The following is an 18,936-nucleotide window of genomic DNA, read 5'->3' on the forward strand; positions in this document are numbered from 1 at the left end:
AATGATTTGTTGGGATGGTCCATCCAGCAGAAACTGGAGGTATGAGTCCAGTAGAACTATTTTAGAGAAGTACTGGCCATCCACAAATTACACCAGTAATCCCTCTAGCCACGAAATAGGGTACGTATCTATGACTGTCTTTGCATTTACAGTAGCCTTGAAATCCCCACAGAAGTGAAATTTACTTGGTAGTGTTTTATTATCACAATAGGTGCTGCTGAAGAGTTACAACAAATAATTTTGTTGCCAGGTGAAATATTATAATTTCTGTAGAAAAAACAGTAAAAAGGTTGAACTTGTTTTGCCACATTCTGGTATCTTTACTTTTTTTAGCACTGAATGGAACTTGGTCCGACACAAATATAACCATTCATATTTAATAATAACCATTCAGGTGAAGAAACCAGCATACACAATCATTATTGTCCAATGGTACCTTTTACAGTAGAGAAGACGGAGTTTAGCAGTTCTTCAAGTCTGTAAAAGGAGGTAAGTGAAAACAGATTAATCCCTGGCTGGCTTGGACTCTGTCAAAATGGCACCTTGTGCAGTACTTAAAAACTAAGCAGGTACAATTCTTACCCTTTGCAAGAGCTTGTGTCCTTTAACTTTCTGATTTCATGGTCAAAACATAAAAGGAATAATAGTTTTATTTTTTTCCTACATTGTAAAACTAATCATAATCATGAAATACAGCAGAGGAAATAACTTGTTTGTACCTCTCTAACTAATGTAAACCCCTTTTGTGTGCTTCAACTAATGATTCCATTGTAAATCTTCCTCAAATTGTGGGTCTATCTGATTTAAAAATTTATAAATTACAGAGTGCAGCAGTCAATCATCCTTTTTTTATGTTTTATTACACAAATCCAGATTTTGGCTAGTAGCTCAGTATTCAAGGAACTGTGACTGACGCCCATACAACAGGGACTTACATGCATTAACAATTGAAAATAGTGCAATGAAATGGCTAGCTACTAGCTGAAATCTGGATTTGCATTATAAAATCTAAAAAAGGACAACTGACTGCTGCACTCTGTAATTTGTAAGTCACATAACAGTCGCTGAGTGCACCCACTTTGTGAATGGAAAGTAACCTGATTTTCAAAATTGTTAAATTATTTTTCTGTTACCAAGCAGTCAATATTTTTCTACCCCTGTAAATGCAAGTCACACAGAAGGAGATTTTACACTGACAACCATTTACATGAGATATATAATAGACATATGCACAAAGCAGCAATACTATTGTGACATAAATGTTTGTTTCGTGCTATATGAACTGAGTGCATGATGCTGAGCAAGCGGCAGTAGTAAGGAAATATTTTCCAAAATTCTGAGACAGTAAAACCAGAACAGAAAATTCAAAGAAAAGCTAAGTCTGAAATATTTTCCTGATGGCAGTAAAACAGAAGGTCAGGTAAAGAACATCAGTATTCATTCATAGTACTTATGAAAGTTAAATGAGGGAATATAACTGATTTTTTATGAGACCCACTTTGTCCTATGCACAGATTTTGTTTCTTTGTTTGTAGTCTCAAAATTTATTATTTTTGTAGTAACTTTTTGTTATATAAATGTTTAATGTGAAGGCAGAAACTTTCTTGCAGGGTGCACAAATACAATTCGTGTGACACAATTGTTTTGCAAAGAAATATTTTTCAGTAGCAGAGGTAGATTACAGCTAGCATCATCTGTGAACTTTTTAAGTAGTGAATATAAGATGAATAAGAAAGAGAAGATTACTTAATTTCTCAAATATATACACTGTTATGGTTAAAACTAAATTTTAAACAACAACCATGGAAAGTTCAGAGGAACAGAATGCTTTAGGTACTATAACTGAGACTATTGCTGAAAATGTTCAGAGTAATGGTAGCAAAGTTGTCATGCCCCCAAGGACACCACATCATAGACAGTGAGCAATACTATTTCTGAAGTAGTAGTTATCTCAAATAACTGTCTTGTAAATAAAGGCATATGCAGCTGTTGATGTTAAACAAGTAAGAATTCTGCCATGAGCAAGGGCAATATGAAGGAAGATTGTTGTGCAGTTAAATTAAAGAATGACTATAAATTGAGTGACTAGATTTGAGTACTGCAAATGTAGTGAAGTGAAAACTGTGGTTTAAGGAAGTTTTGTTCCCATTGTGGAGGAAAAGTTGTTCTGGACTTGCAATGGTGGACAGTAAAAGTACCTAAAGGCAGCATGGTGCATGTAAATAAACATGAAGCTGTGTTACTTACCAGGACCTAGTAGTAAGGAAAGGACTCTAGACTTCTTCAAGAATCTCGCTACTCTTCTCTGGGTGTGGTGGAGCCCAGTGCAGGTAAAACTACAGTGAAAGAAAGAACTAACCAAACCAGGTTAGTAACACTTGTATGGTTATTAAGTATGCCACACTGGTCAGCTGTGATGGATAAGAAGAGCAGTTTCTGTGCTGTGGTATCATACTGACTGCTGCAAACACACTCACATACACATACACATTCTTGCTGCCCAATGGACATAGGGATGATGTGAATTTAAAAATAGGAAACAAACTTGACAATGACACTTAAGCAACTGCATATTGAGAGAATCTGTAGAGAAAGAATATCTGCACTAAAAATTCATGAGTTAATACAAAAGGAGAAATCTTGAGACATACTGGACCTAAGATTAGTTAGAATGAAACAATGTTGTAATAAAGGAGAATGTAGTATTTTTATGTATATGTATTTATGTATGTAGTATAGGATCTTATCTAATTTCTGTAAAAACATTTGTTTCATGTGAACTCTCATTTGAGAAAGAGGATGACATTCCTCAAAAGCATGGGGAACCATGGGGAGTGACTGGTACCAATAAACTATACTTTGAAGGCATTTTCACAGATGGATCGAAGGGCAGTACGATTACTGATTCATCCGACAACTTTAACGTCCAATAAGTCACCCAAAGAGAACATATAACTATGTATGAATGTACTTTTTTCTTGTTTCCATTTCAGGTATGAGGAATTGTAACTGTTTTGTAACTGAAAAACATTTGTTTTATTGTATTACTGAATTATGAATGTTTAAAATATTTAAAAAGAGAAAAATCACTTTGTATGACGCTAAGGTGATAAAAGATAAGTTGTATGATGTAATTAGATAAGTTAGAATAATTTCTTGTATGTAAAGACAATATTGTGTATGTTATACAGTTGAAAGAACAGAACAAAAGACCATTTCATATTAATGTAAAAACTTAGATGTGAAAAAAGCACATACAAGGCCATCAAACCTTAAAGCAACATGGATAATAATGAATACTAAGATTTTAATGGAATATCGCTTAACAAAAGCAAAGTTTGGGTCCTCCACTGACAACTTGGTAAAATCTGGTGTTGCTTAAAGTAGTTTTTGGTAACTGTTTTGGAATTCACGGTAAAAAAATGTGTATTAATAAATAATAAGACGCCCATTTTAAGTTAAATGATATTTATTGGTTTAGATAATAAGCTATCTGCTTATTCTTTTGTTAAAATGTGTTTCAGACACATAGCAACCTCTATTGCTACATAATCATATAAAAAAATTATTGAATCTGTTGGAGTGATATATTCAATGATTTCTGAAGTCATTTAATCCAGTGTAATATGATACTCCATTGAGGGGGGGAGGGGGGACTGTAGCCCCCCCCCCCCCCCCCCCCCCCCCCCCCGCCACTGCCCCTGGGCACAAGTAAAAGACAGTATGAAAAACATTTTGTGAAGGGAATGATTGGGCTGAGCCGTGTGAGTGTGAACTGTGCAGATTTTTCCCAAGGAGGCAATGAAGAGTTATAATAAATAATTTCAGTGCCAGATGGAATATTATGATCTCCATAGAAATACAGTAGGTATATTAAGGTTGATCTCGTTTCACAACATACTGATATCTTTACATTTTTAGCACTGAACAAAGTTAGGGAAGATGAAAATATGTCCATTAATTATTTAATAACAACTGTTTAAGTGAAGAAATTAGTGTACACAATTATCATTGTCACTGTCGAGAAAGTGAAAGAGTTTATGGTTCTTTGAAGTTGCAAAAGGAGGTAAGTGAAAATGGATTAATCCCTGGTTGGCTTGGACTGTGCCAAAATGGCAGCTTGTGTAGTACATAAAAATTAAGCGAGTGTAATTATCACCCTTTCCAAGAACTTGTGGTCTTTAATTTTCTGATTTCATGGTCAAAACATAAAAGGAATACTAGTTTTCTCCAGGTCAGCTCATCAGAGAAGCCCTCTGCCTCCTGCATACTGATCTAAAGTGAAACAGTTTTTCCCCTCGATCATAAAACTAATGATAATCATGAAATATGGCACTAGGAAATAACCGGGTCATACTTTTCTTGCTAATGAAAATTCCTTTTGTTCACCATGATTAACAATTCCATCATGAGTCATCCTTGAATTGTGGGTCTACCTGATTTTCAAAATTATTAAATTATTTTTCTCACACCAAGCAGTCATTCAGTAAACACAAGTCATACACAAAGAGATTTTTATACAGGGTGATTCAAAAAGAATACCACAACTTTAAAAATGTGTATTTAATGAAAGAAACATAATATAACTTTCTGTTATACATCATTACAAAGAGTATTTAAAAAGGTTTTTTTTTTTCACTCAAAAACAAGTTCAGAGATGTTCAATATGGCCTCCTCCAGACACTCGAGAAATATCAACCCGATACTCCAACTCGTTCCACACTCTCTGTAGCATATCAGGCGTAACAGTTTGGATAGCTGCTGTTATTTCTCGTTTCAAATCATCAATGGTGGCTGGGAGAGGTGGCCGAAACACCATATCCTTAACATACCCCCATAAGAAAAAATCGCAGGGGGTAAGATCAGGGCTTCTTGGAGGCCAGTGATGAAGTGCTCTGTCACGGGCTGCCTGGCGGCCGATCCATCGCCTCGGGTAGTTGACGTTCAGGTAGTTACGGACAGATAAGTGCCAATGTGGTGGCGCTCCATCCTGCTGAAATATGAATTGTTGTGCTTCTTGTTTGAGCTGAGGGAACAGCCAATTCTCTAACATCTCCAGATACTGTAGTCCAGTTACAGTAGCACCTTCGAAGATAAAGGGACCAAAAACTTTATTGGCTGAAATGGCACAGAAAACGTTCACCTTAGGCGAGTCACGTTCATACTGAGTTGTTTCCCGCGGATTCTCAGTGCCCTATATACAGACATTGTGACGGTTGACTTTCCCATTAGTGTGGAAAGCTTTCTGTTGAGCGGTCGCCATCTTAGCATCAACTGACGCTGACGCCTAGTCAACAGCGCCTCAAGTAAACAAATGTACAACTAAGTGAAACTTTATAGCTCCCTTAATTCGCGGACAGATAGTGCTTAGCTCTGCCTTTTGTCGTTGCAGAGTTTTAAATTCCTAAAGTTGTGGTATTCTTTTTGAATCACCCTGTATTACCAATGACTGTGTGCGATCAGCTCAACTTTTTATAAAGCTGAGAGTGTGTTTTATTCCTATTTTACTTGCTCTTGCAGAGCCCTGGATATGAGTCTAGTACAGAAAAATAGGGTAATAGGTGCTTCAAAATTATGTGCTTTCCTCAGCATGGGGGGAAAATATCACAGGAAATTCAACAAAGAACTTATCTAAATGTTGAAAACGGACTTCTTCTGAAACAAGTTTAAGTAAATTGTTCATGACAAGTCTGAATAAATCGAAGATATCTAGGCTGAAAAGATTTTGTGCTACTGCTGTCCTGTTTACCACTAGGAGCATTAGTTGATGACTGACATCTTTTTATGAGGCTTCTACTATAAATTCTTTTGATGGGAATACTTCGTTTGTTTCAACTAAGCAAGCATTATTTAGTTGGAGTGCACCTAACAGTAGGTAGGTTTGTGCACTGATCAGAGAGGCAGCTGTCCCTACATCCACTTGAAATTTTGTTTGTCAGTCCAGTCCTGATTTTCTGGAAAAAAGTCAACTGGTAACCTGAGTGACCTGTTGACAGGTCCAATGTTTATAAATTATTGCTATAAGAAATTATAACATACGTACTTTAAAGTGCTCAAATAATTTAGATTTATATATAATACCCAGAATTAAGGTCAAAAATTGTATTTTGAAGATGAACAGGGTTGTTTAAAGTGGGTTACCAATCAGCAACAGAATATCCCTATCATATTTCTCCTGCTTCTGTTCATTACTTTTGCTACCTGTAATGAATAATCTTCCATTTGTGAATAAAGTCTTCACATGAAAAATTGAGTTGAACAGATGTAAAGGAAGTCCTACTAGTCTGAAGAACATTGAGTTTACAACAATCTTCAGGTGCATTGTCACACTTAATGGGGTTGAAACCAGATTAATTTGTGATCTCCCCTCTCACATTAACTGGTGGATATTGGTTTGCAGATAATTGTGTTTAACAGAGACAGTAGAGAAGCTTCACATTTTTCTTCTTCTAGGAACTCTCAAAAACCTCTGATTACTTTTCTTTCAGGAAATCGCAATCTTTTTATTTCTTCCTTACCAAAATTTTTAAAGTGGCTAAGAAGGATCCAGGACTTTAGTGCATGAAGAAATATCAACTTCATCACTAAAAAGTCTGTCTTCCTCTTGCTTGCACAATCTTTCATAAAATGATGGGTAAATGGAACTACACCTAGCAGTACACCTCTTTTCATTTCCTTTCTGAAGAGTAATCCCCTGTAAGTGAAATGGTTCCTTTCATTGAGAGCACCATTATAATATGGAGCTCTATTTATCTTTCTCTCTTTGAACAGTCTGAGTTATGATTCGATACTTTTTTTACATCAAGAGTGACATCACCATCACAAGCCCACAGTTCTAAGCTAAAGTCACATAACTCCTATAGAACATTACACATTACACCCAGATCCAAAATAAAGCCAATAATGGTGATTTTCTTTAGAAGACCTTAATACATTTTCCTATCAGTGTTGTCTTTGGTCATATCATTACTCTTAGCACTAGTAAAATGTGAAAACTAGTGTCTCATAATTCCTCCAAACTGCTGAAACATGTCTGAAACTAGAGGCAACCCTCTAAGTACCCAAGATTCAGTCACTTAAAAGGAATATCAGCATACCATTTACAGATGCTCCAGATGTAGACAAAATCTAATATCATTATCTGTTTTTGCTAATAATCTCATTGATGTATGACTTTTCTGCTTTTAATATATATAATCTGTAGCTTTCTTAGGCCCATGAAGATACAAAAAGTTAAAGGGGATGTATCTCTGAATGTACCTCCACAAACTCAGCACTAGATCAAACAATTTCTTTGTTCATACTAATTCAGAACTATCAGCAGTCTGGATGATGTTAATGCCGATTGCCAAGCCATTTCAGCAGTTTGTGTGTTGAGTGCTGGCATGATGAACAATTGCAATGTCAGCTTCTTGTTAACATTTATTGCAGGTGTCCCATCTGTGAGGACCTATGAAAAACACACTGTCCAACAGAGAAGTGGTCATCACCTGTTAGCTTGTCCTAGAACCTGCTGTGAGTGAGTTTTAGAGAAAACAGTTTGTGGCTTGCTGTGAATAAATGCATTTTCTAGTTGTTAGGCTCTCACTGAATGAGGAAATTTGTTGATTTCCATACTCTCCTTGCACTGCCACTACATCAGCTGAACTTTCTAGTTGCTGGCCTGCTGCCTGGAAAAAGTCAAAGAAATGTGCAATCTTTAAGACCTTCTCCAAAGTAGGATCATGAAATCGGATGGCTTGCTGACAGACCTTTTTTTCAGGGACTGACAAAACAATGGTGTCCCTAACCAGTAAATCAGCAAAGACTTCTTTATGCAAAGCTGACACCAACTGATACTTGTGGCTTAGTCCTTGGTGTCCCACATCCAAAACGTGGTATAACTGATTAGATTGCTTCTGTCAATGGTAATACTCTACCCTCACAGCAATGATATGAGCATCTTGACAGTAATATTAGGTTGGGAAAGACAGATTGGTGGGCTCAGTGAGGGGAGTAAATTTACATAACAGGCAATAAATCTGTGGCTTAATCCAAGAAAGAAAGAAAGGATTTAATAAATTTTTTTCTTCAGTTAACTAGAAAGCAGAGTAATGCTGGTTAACCTTTTGTTGTTGTTGCAGTACAAGATGAATCACAGCACAGTTTAAGTATACTATAGCACAGTTCAAGCCTATTGTAGTGCTGTTTGTGCATATCAAAATATGATCCATATGTAGTGTGTGGCCAAATTCATCATTGCTTGTGTAGTAACACACAAGGATACATAAATGCCTAACTGACAGTTTTTTGTTGACACTGAGCACAATGTTACAATAAACATACAAATCCTATGTCTGCAAGAAAGTCCAATAACAAGTAGAGTAATATACATTTGTAGAGACCAGTTATGTAGGCAGCATCACAGCTAGTGACTCATGGCTGGATGATAGGAGAATCAGATCAAATACCAGCAGAGAGTGTGTCAGGTTGTCACTATGGATCTGATGGAAGCTGCTCATGTGGTCCTGTTGTTGGACAATGAATGGTGTGCCCTGCCCTGATGTGCTGCCCTGCACCGAGAATGCAACTGTGGGGCTCGGTGCCTGGTAGTTGCCACCAGAGTGTTGGGATATCATATGTAAGTTGAGGAGACGGAAGCACGCAATCACAAGAGATTCATAAAGTTGATGATACTTGCAATGTAATATGTACTGAGGGTTGGAGAAAACATAATGTGAAAAATATTCTTTCACAGTGAAAAGTGGAACACAGGGCAGCATTGTTTCAGCCACAGGAGACTGCTCCCAATGATACACTGGTGTGAGATGCTCCTGTCATGATGGCAAAATCAGCTAAACTGTGCATGAGATCATTAAGATACAATTCAAGTGATAAAGTCCCACAGGGTGCAGAGAAATTGTTTTGGGTGAGTGAAAGTACAAGGAAGCATTGCGCTGCAAGAAGTAGTCAATCTTTAATTAAATTTGAAGTAAAGGAAATATGTGGAACTGCTGATCAGTGTCCTGTGTGCGGTAGATCAGATGTAGTTTTAGAGCTTGGTTTTAAGGGGGTTTTTATGGGTAAAATGTAAGGGAACATTTGCTGCAAAAGACAGAGTTCTGGGTGATGTACCAAAGCAGCGAGTTAAGAACTCACCTGATAAATAAAGAGGAATGCTAGCCAAGTGGAATCAATTAAGCAGAACCATTTGTTTTTGAATGATTATTAAGAAATTTGATAAGAAGAGAAAGTTTTGTAATTTTGAATTTCACTGATATCCTAATCCTGCTTGAATTTCTTATTTCTATTATTATGTCATTAAGAACACTTAATAATTTTCAGGATGAGTATTTATCACTAAAATATTTCAGTTGAGTTCTTCATTTTCATAGTATTTCATTAAGAATAATCAGCAGTTAAATAACACAGCAATCATTTATTTTTATATTAATAACCATATGGGTAAAGTGGCCAGGCATATTATACAGGGTGAGGCAGTTAAGTCTTAACACCCCTTGTATCTCCCCAACCATAATAGATACAAAGATGTGGTTTACACAGTGAATTGCAGGGACAGGGACTACTTGAATACATCACATATCATGTTTGTGCTATTTTTTATTACAGAGATATGAGGCCATCTTTGGTTTTTTAAAATGGAACCCTACGTTAAATTTTAGCGTAACCTGATGGGCTTAAAAAGGCAGTTTCAAATATGTGTGTATCATAATATTTAGGTGAGTAGTTTTTGAGACCCAGATATGTTCTTGTATTGTGTTAGTCCTTTGATGTGGTGTTGTCCAATGTGACCTCTCCTGTTGACCACTGAGGAACTTAACAGGGAAGGCATTGCTTTCCTGCTTCTTGATAACACCGCAAGGTGATGCACAAGGCAGCTGGAGAGAAGAGTATAAATGTGCTGCTGGGGTAATGAGACATCGCATTTCTGTCACTGTTTCTTGGAGCAGACATGTATACCCATGTAGAAAAGTTATATATGCTTCTAGTGTATGGTGAAACCAAAAGAAATGCTGTTAGAGCAATGAAGCGATATGGAGAGTAGTATCCTGATTGTGAGCGTCCTACACAGCAGGTTCTTGCATGTATTTGCAAGAAACTGCTTGAATCAGACTCATGGAATGCCATACAGAGGACAAGGCAGGAAACTGCAACTGGCAAGGTACTCGAAGAGGGCATTCTAGCGTTGGCACCTAACGACCCTACTATTTCGTCGCAACGTATCGCCTCGGAATGTGGTATAAGTCAGAGAAGTGTTCTACGCATATTGCACCGGTATAGATTTCACACATTTCACCTCACATTATATCAAGCACTCCCTGGTGTGGATTTCGAATGGTGCCAGTAACTTTGCCGGTTGGCTCTGCAGTGCCTATAAGACGATATAACATTTTTTCAATGGGTGCTTTTTACTGATGAAGTGACTTTCACCAACCATGGTAATGTGAATTTGCATAATATGCATTACTGGTCAATAGAGAACCCCCACTGGCTTCAACAGGTACAGCATCAACAACTGTGGAGTGTTAACGTGTGGTGTGGCATCATCGGAAATGTCATTGTGGGGCCATACGTCATTCCGGGTATACTAAATGGCAATAACTACACACAGTTCCTGTGAAACATTCTGCCCATTTTGCTGGAAGAGGTACCACCAACTACGCGTCAGTGCATGTGGTTCCAACATGATGGCTGTCCCGCTCACTCTTCCCGCGTGGCTACAGGGCTGTTAAATGAAAAGTTCCCAGATTGTTGGATAGGATGATGTGCTGAAGTGAATTGGCCAGCCCAGTTTCCTGATTTGACCCCTCTTGATTTTTTTCTGTGGGGAGCAATCAAACATAAAGTGTATGCTCAAATACCAACTACGCCAGATGATATGAAGCAACATATCATCGAAGTGTGCGCTGATATCTCACGTGACACCCTCGCAGCCATTCACAAATCATTTGAATGGTGACTACAAATGTGCATTGGAGCAGAGGGGAAGCACTTTGAGCATATGGTTCAGTAAAGTTTTGTATCATGTACAGTATGTATTTTGCATCTTTGTGTGTATTTCTTTGTATTGTGATCATTAGTAAACATTATCAAATAAAAAACAAAGACATACAAAATAATTGTGACCAATAAGGGCCTCCTCAATTACATTTGTATTTCTGTTACTTAAAATGTATTAATATATTTTAGTATTTTAATACTGTATGTTCTCTACTATTGTGGTATCACAGTTGTCAAATAACTGAATAAAACCTGTGCAACATCTTCAGTTAATTTTTGCACAAAATATCACAGTATGTATTACCATTGTTGGGTAAATGGACATGTTTGTGTAAGGACAGACTTGCAACATTTACCATGAAATCTATACAACAGGAAAGGTCACATTGGACAATGCCGCTTCGAAGGACAAACGCGATATAAGAGCATATCTGTTCCTCAAAAACTATTTACCTAAATATTATGATCTTTATAATCCCATCATTTTATACTAAAATTTAACATAGGATTCCATTTAAAAACCAAAGATGGCCACATATCTCTGTAATAAAAAAATAGCACACACATGAAATGCGATGTATTCAAGTAGCCCCTGTCCCTGCAATTCACTGTCCAAACGGCATCTTTGTTGAGGAGATACAAGGAGTGTTATGACTTAGCTGCCTCACCCTATATATGTAGGTTCAAAATGTGTAAGCAAAAAGCATCTATTTGGCAACCATTGGTTGTTTAAAACTAAATTTCGCTTAGTGTAGCCACTTTATCCCGGCCTTCTACTTCATTTGATGGTCAGCCATTTCATTACCTTCTTTTCCTTTTCTTTCCCATTGTGTACTGGAATCCTATATCAAAATTATTTAAGATATACATCTAGGCACCCATAAAACTGAGGTGACAGATTAGTGGTGATTCCCATAGAAGTTACACTATTCAGAAGACTTTCATGAATTTTTCTGAACTGTGATGGGATGCTTTCCCCCATACTTGGAAGTCGAGTAATTAATGGACATTTTACCTGTAATTCTTAGCCAGTTGGTTGTCCAGCGAAACCCTAGCTCTTGCTGCTCCACAACACACTTCCACTCTCCAGCAGAGGACTTGTCTACAATCACATCGAATGTCTCCACCTGATAAGACACAGTGAAATATGTGGACCTGTTAACAGTAATGACAGATTATTCCATTAAAATAATTATCAAGTACTAGGTAAAATTAAAAATATATCTGACTGAATTTATGGACAGTTGACTGTAATGAAACACTTAACTTCAGATCAATATCAGGCCAATATCCTTAACACTGTTTGCTGCAGAATTCTTGAACATATTCTCAGGTTGAATACACACAGTTCAGTCACATTAATGTGACAGGCACCTATGATCAGCATCAACATGCAATAATCACTCACAGACAACATGTGGCAGCACAGGTATATAAAGTGTGTTGGGGGATAGGGGGGGGGGGGGGGGTATGGAAAACAGTGTGTCATTGTCATATTACGGAAACAGAGTGATTTATCTGAATTCCAAAACAGCACAATCATTTTCTTTAGTGCCAAAGGTGGAAATGAATAAGTCTGTAAATTGTTTGCATGCTGCTATGGTTAAAGTATACCATGAATGAAAAAAAGAACCATCCAAAATCAGTGCAAGGTAACTGTGGCACATGATAGACCATAGATGATATGGTAAATGATGCCTGAGGAGATATGTGCAAGTGAACAGATGTGCAACTCTTGAGCAACTGACCACCGGGACGAATGAAGGGTTTACCAACAATCTTTCCTGAAAGACCATTCAGCCAATCTGGCTACATATGGGTCTCCACAGGTAGCACCTGATTCATGCACCCATGCCAACTGCTGTTCATCAATTATGAAGACCGGACCAATACCACAACTTGACATCCACTAAGTAGTGACAGGTGGCCTTTTCAGATGAATCACATGTTAGGCTCCATTGGATATATGGCCATTGGCATGTACAGCGCGAAACATCTAAAAGCAACCAGTCTGCATGTATTATGGTCTGGGGCATATTTTTCATGGCATTCCATGGGTAATCACGTCATTCTGGAAATCAAAATGGATCAATGCAAGTCCACCCCTATGCACAGTTTGTTTTTCCTCTGCACTTTGGCATCCATCAGCAAGACAATGCACTTGTCATACAGCTTGTAGTATAGTGCATGGTTCAAAGAGCACTGTGATGATCTTATCATACTCCCCTAGTCACCAAACTCCCTAGATTTAAACCCAATTTAGAATCTGTGGGACCACCTCAATTAGGCTGTTTGCACCATGGATCCTCAGCTGACAAACCTAGCGCAGTTGGCCACAGCACTGGAGTCAGCATGGCCCCACATATATGTCAGTACCTTCCAGAAACACACTGACTCTCTTCCTGCATGTCTAACAGCAGTCTTCCCGACAAAAGATGGTTATTCAGGCTTTTGACAGATAGTCACGTTAATGTAACTGGACAGTGTAATAAATTTCCTTGAAATGGAAAAACGTCTGTCAACAGAGCAGCACAGTTTTAGAAAGTATTCATACAAAACTCGGCTTGCTCTTTTCTCACATGATATCCCATAAACTATGAGTGAAGGGCAATAGGCATATTCTGTATTTCTAGTCTTCCATAACGAATATGACTCTTATTAACAGACTGTTAATGAGGGTATGAACATATGGAATAGGTCCCAAATATGTGAGTGGCTTCTGGTCCAGACTATATACCAATTAGGTTCCTTTCCGAGTATGCTGATGTATTAGCACCACACTTAACAATCATACACAACTGTTCACTTGACGAAAGATCCATACCCAAAAACTGGAAAGTTGCACAGGTCACACCAATACTCAAGAAAGGTAGTAGGAGTAATCCACTAAATTACAGGCCCACATCATTAATGTCGATATGCAGCAGGATTTTAGAACATATATTGTGTTCAAACATTATGAATTACCTTGAAGAAAACGGTCTATTGACACACAGTCAACATGGGTTTAGAAAACATCGTTCCTGTGAAACACAACTAGCTCTTTATTCACATGAAGTGCTGTGTGCTGTTGACAACGGATTTCAGATTGATTCCGTATTCCTGGATTTCCGGAAGGCTTTTGACACTGTACCACACAAGCGGCTCGTAGTGAAATTGCGTGCTTATGGAATATCGTCTCAGTTATGTGACTGGATTTGCGATTTCCTGTCACAGTTCATAGTAATTGACAGAAAGTCATCGAGTAAAATAGAAGTGATTTCAGGCATTCTGCAAGGTAATGTTACAGGCCCTTTGCTGTTCCTTATCTATATAAACAATTTGGGAGACAATTTGAGCAGCCGTCTTCAGTTGTTTGCAGATGACGCTGTCATTTATCAACTAATAAAGTCATCAGAAGATCAAAACAAACTGCAAAACGATTTAGAAAAAATATCTGAATGGTGCAAAAAGTGGCAGTTGACCCTAAATAATGAAAATGGGAGGTCATCCACATGAGTGCTAAAAGGAACTCATTAAACTTCAGTTACACGATAAATCAGTCTAATATGTTGTTGTTGTTGTTGTGGTCATCAGTACAGAGACTGGTTTGATGCAGCTCTCTATGCTACTCTATCCTGTGCAAGCTTCTTCATATCCCAGTACCTATTGCAACCTACATCCTTCTAAATCATTTTAGTGTATTCATCTCTTGGTCTCCCTCTACGATTTTTACCCTCCGCGCTGCCCTCCAATATTAAATTGGTGATCCCTTGATGCCTCAGAATATGTCCTACCAAGTGATCCCTTCTTCTAGTCAAGTTGTGCCACAAATTTCTCTTCTCTCCAATTCTATTCAATACCTCCTCATTAGTTATGTGATCTACCCATCTAATCTTCAGCATCCTTCTGTAGCGCCACATTTTGAAAGCTTCTATTCTCTTTTTGTCTAAACTACTTATTGTCCACGTTTTAGTTCCATACATGGCTACACTCCATACAAATACCTTCAGAAAAGACTTCCTGACACCTAAATCTAAAAGCTGTAAATTCAACTAAATACCTAGGTATTACAGTTACGAACAACTTAAATTGAAAAGAACACATAGAAAACTTTGTGGGAAAGGCAAACCAAAGGCTGCGTTTTATTGGCAGGACACTTAGAAAATGTAACAGACCTACTAAGGAGACTGCCTACACTACACCTGTCCGTCCTCTTTTAGAATACTGCTGCGTGGTGTGGGATCCTTACCAAACAGGGCTGACGGAGTACATTGAAAAAGTTCAAAGAAAAGCAGCACGCTTTGCATTATCGCAAAATATGGGAGAGAGTGTCATAGAAATGATACAGGATTTGGGCTGGAAATCATTAAAAGAAAGACATTTTTCATTGCAACAGAACCTTCTCACGAAATTCCAATCACCAACTTTCTCCTTCGAATGTGAAAATATTTTGTTGACACCAATCTACATAGGGAGGAATGATCACCATGATATAATAAGGGAAATCAGAGCTTGTACAGAAGGATATAGGTGTTCGTTCTTTCCACATGCTATATGATGTTGGAATAATAGAGAATTGCGAAGGTGGTTCGATGAACCCTCTGCCAGGCACTTAAATGTGACTTGCAGAGTATCCATGCGTATGTAGATGTAGAAGACTTCTTAAGTAAAAGAATCCAGTACATTGTCCTCTATGGCGAATGTTCAGTACAGATAAGGATATCATCAGAAGTGCTACAGGGAAGTGTAATAGGAGCACTATTACTTTCTATGCAGGGTGGTCGGAAAAGCTTGTAAGGCTATTGTGGGGTAGGTCATGCTGCATAGTGTAGATGACAGCACACAAGACTGCTCAGCTCTGAGCTCTAGTTCTATCCTTACTACCGTCACATACCCAGTTTTTTCATCGTTTCTTTGTTCAGTTTTAGGAAACCAATGAAGAACATGTTTGGCGACAATGCCTCTGGCAGGCTGCTAGAATTTGTGCACGCAACAGCCTGATTGGCTAACTTTAATGCTAATTAACTCAGAAATATTGCAACATACTGAATTTTTTTCTCAACAATTATTTTTCAGCACAAGCTACCCTACAATACCCTTACAAGCTTTTCAGAATCTTTCTGATCTCCTTGTATACATAAATTATCTGGTGGACTGGGTGAGCCACAATCTGTGGCTGTTTGCTGATAATGCTATCATGAATGGGAAGATGTCATTGAGTGACTGTAAGAGGATACAAGATGACTTAGTCAAAAGTTCTAGTTGATGTGATGAATGGCATATGACTCTAAATGTAGAAAAATGACTGTTGATGCAGATGAGTTAGTAAAACAAACCTGCTATATTCAAATACAGCAAAAGTAGTGTGCTGCTCGTCACAGCCACATTGATTAAATGTCTTGGCATAACATTGCAAATCAATATGAAATGGAACAAACATGTAAGGGTTGTAGTAGAGAAGGCGAATGCTCAACATCAGGGTTTACTGGGATAATTTTAGTAAAATGTGGTTCATTCCTAAAGGAGACTACATATAGGACCATAGTGTGACCCATTCTTGATTAATTCTGAAGTGTTCTGGAGCCACATCAGGTCAGATTAAAGGAATACATCAAAGCAATTTAGAGGCAGGCTGCTAGATTTGTTACTGGTAGGTTCGAACACCACGCAAGTATTACAGAGATGCATTGGAAACTCAAACGGAAATGCCTGGAGAGAAGGTGACATTCTTTCTCAGGAACACTAATGAGAAAATGTAGAGGACCAGAATTTTAAGCTGAATACAGAATGACTCTACTGCCACCAGTGTATATTTTGCATAAGGACTACAAGGATAAGAAAAGAGAAATTACAGTTTGTATAGAGCGATACAGACAGTCATATTCCCCTCATTCTGTTTGCGAGTGGAACAGGAGAGGAAATGACTAATAGTGGTACTCTCTGCCATGCACTGTATGGCATCTAACAGAGTATATATGTCAATATAGGTATTTTAAAGGCTTTTGTCTGAGGAGGCAGCACATGATACATTGTTGGAAATTAAATTTGCAACATGAGGAAGGATAGCAAATAACGAAATTTTACTTAATATACATATACAGTACAGTAAGAAGATCAGACTGCTGGAAGAAGAAAACGCAACACCTTCAAGGACTGAGTTCAGTGACACCAGAGTATAACATGTACATAGTGTTAGTTTTCCATTCGTCACAGCTATTGGCGATCAGATGGCAGTCAGCAGGCCTGTGTGTGCACCCACTGGTTTGCCACTGCAGGCAGTAATTGTACTGAGTTTAGAGGTGAACAGTGTTTGCAACGTTAATTCTCAGGTACAACCATGTTGCACTGACACTTATATTGAATTGTGGGCCTGGAAGGATGTATCAATGGATTGCTGTCCATGTTTAGCACAATGCATCATTTGTGTGTCGTTGCTTTCAAAGGTGATCTGTGGAACATGCCCTAAACTGTAGACCAGGTTCTGGACTCAACTTCGTATAGACACACATCAAGATCTATGCATTGTGCGAACAATAGTGGTTGATTGAACGTCATCTGGGGACTAAATCCACAAACATGTTCCACCTCATGTGTCATCAGGGACCATTGGGAAGCCTCTGTTTGCAGCAGGATTAAGATCTTGTGTGCCTCTGGTCAGGCTACAAATGACACCACTACCCCATCAAGCATGGCTACTCTGTGGCCGTTAAAGAGTTTGCTTGAGAGTGGAATGGTGCTCATTTGTCTACAGTGACGAGAGTAGGTTCTGTCTGTGTGTGAGTGATGGATGTACATGTGTATGGTGTAAACCTTGCGAGCAGCCTATTCCAGAATGCATTCCCCCACGACACACAAGTCCCATCTGACGCTTCATGGTGTGGGGACCATCAGTTAGAAGTTGCAGTTACATTTGGTGTTTCCGCAGGGTAAAGTAACCAGCACCCACAACATTGTTATCATCGTACCATTGCCATGTCTTTAGCAGGAATGTGATGTGCTATTTCAGCAGGACATTGCTCATCCACACATGGCTGCTGCAACATAGTGTGTTCTTCATGGTGTATGACAACTGACCTGGCCAGCAGGACCACCAGGTCTCTCACCAGCTGAAAACAATAGGACACAAAATCTGGGACTTAATCGTTCTCCAGAGTCTACAAAAACCATTGTTGAATTGCAACAAAAGGCACTAGATGCTTTGGACAATCCATCACAGGATGCCAATCAGCTCCTTTATCATCATTTGCATGCGAGAACACACATCTGCGTTGCTGCCAGAGGGACATACACTGTGTATTGATGCAGCTGCTTGGCTGTCCTTTACTGTGACCTGTGTTTTGGTTTGAATTTGTTATCATATACGAACGTGGTTTGAATAAATGGTAAACTTCCATAAAAGAATGGAACATTTTTGTTGCGTCTCCATGGTTTGTGAACTTCATTATTCCAAGGTTCATATACAGAATTTCCTCAATGTACAGTTCATTGTTGACAACCGTATGAACTGGTCAGTGTGTCTATTGTGACTAAAAATGGAAAAAACTAGGTTTTGTGCTATTATTGAACATTTCGATTTGAAGAATTGGATTGCTGCACAAATCAGAACAAACTTGAATGGAGTTCACGCAGACTCTTCAACATCACCGAAGGTCAGACAAGCACTTAAGATGAAGCGTGTTCTGGCTGTCCGATTGAGCTCATCACAAAGGAAACCACTGACAAAATCCATGAAATGGTAATGCAAGGCAGCCAAATAAAATTTCGTGAAACTGCTGAGACTGTAGGCATCTCAACTGAGCGAACACATAATATCACACATGGCTGTGTGCGAGGTGTGTGCTGCAATTGCTCACAGTTGACCAAGTGCATCTGGTCCAACATTTCCACTTAATGTTTGGCAATGTTTAATCGGAATCTGCAAGACCTTTTGCTCCGATTTGTAACTGCTGATGA

General features: G+C 38.4%; 1 protein-coding gene across 1 annotated transcript in view; it reads right to left on the bottom strand.

Moving 5' to 3' along the window:
- Positions 1–6,127: 6,127 nt before the first annotated feature.
- Positions 6,128–18,936, bottom strand: part of LOC126416914 (uncharacterized) — a 306,432-nt gene continuing 293,623 nt past the window's right edge. Inside the window, exons 22-23 of the mRNA XM_050084797.1 lie at positions 12,017–12,128; positions 6,128–6,201 (exon numbers count right to left, since the gene is read on the bottom strand). Coding sequence (XP_049940754.1) covers positions 6,128–6,201; positions 12,017–12,128 — 186 coding nt within the window. The remainder of the gene's footprint in view (positions 6,202–12,016; positions 12,129–18,936) is intronic.

The sequence above is a fragment of the Schistocerca serialis genome, chromosome 8, assembly GCF_023864345.2.
Source record: "Schistocerca serialis cubense isolate TAMUIC-IGC-003099 chromosome 8, iqSchSeri2.2, whole genome shotgun sequence".
NCBI lineage: Eukaryota > Metazoa > Arthropoda > Insecta > Orthoptera > Acrididae > Schistocerca > Schistocerca serialis.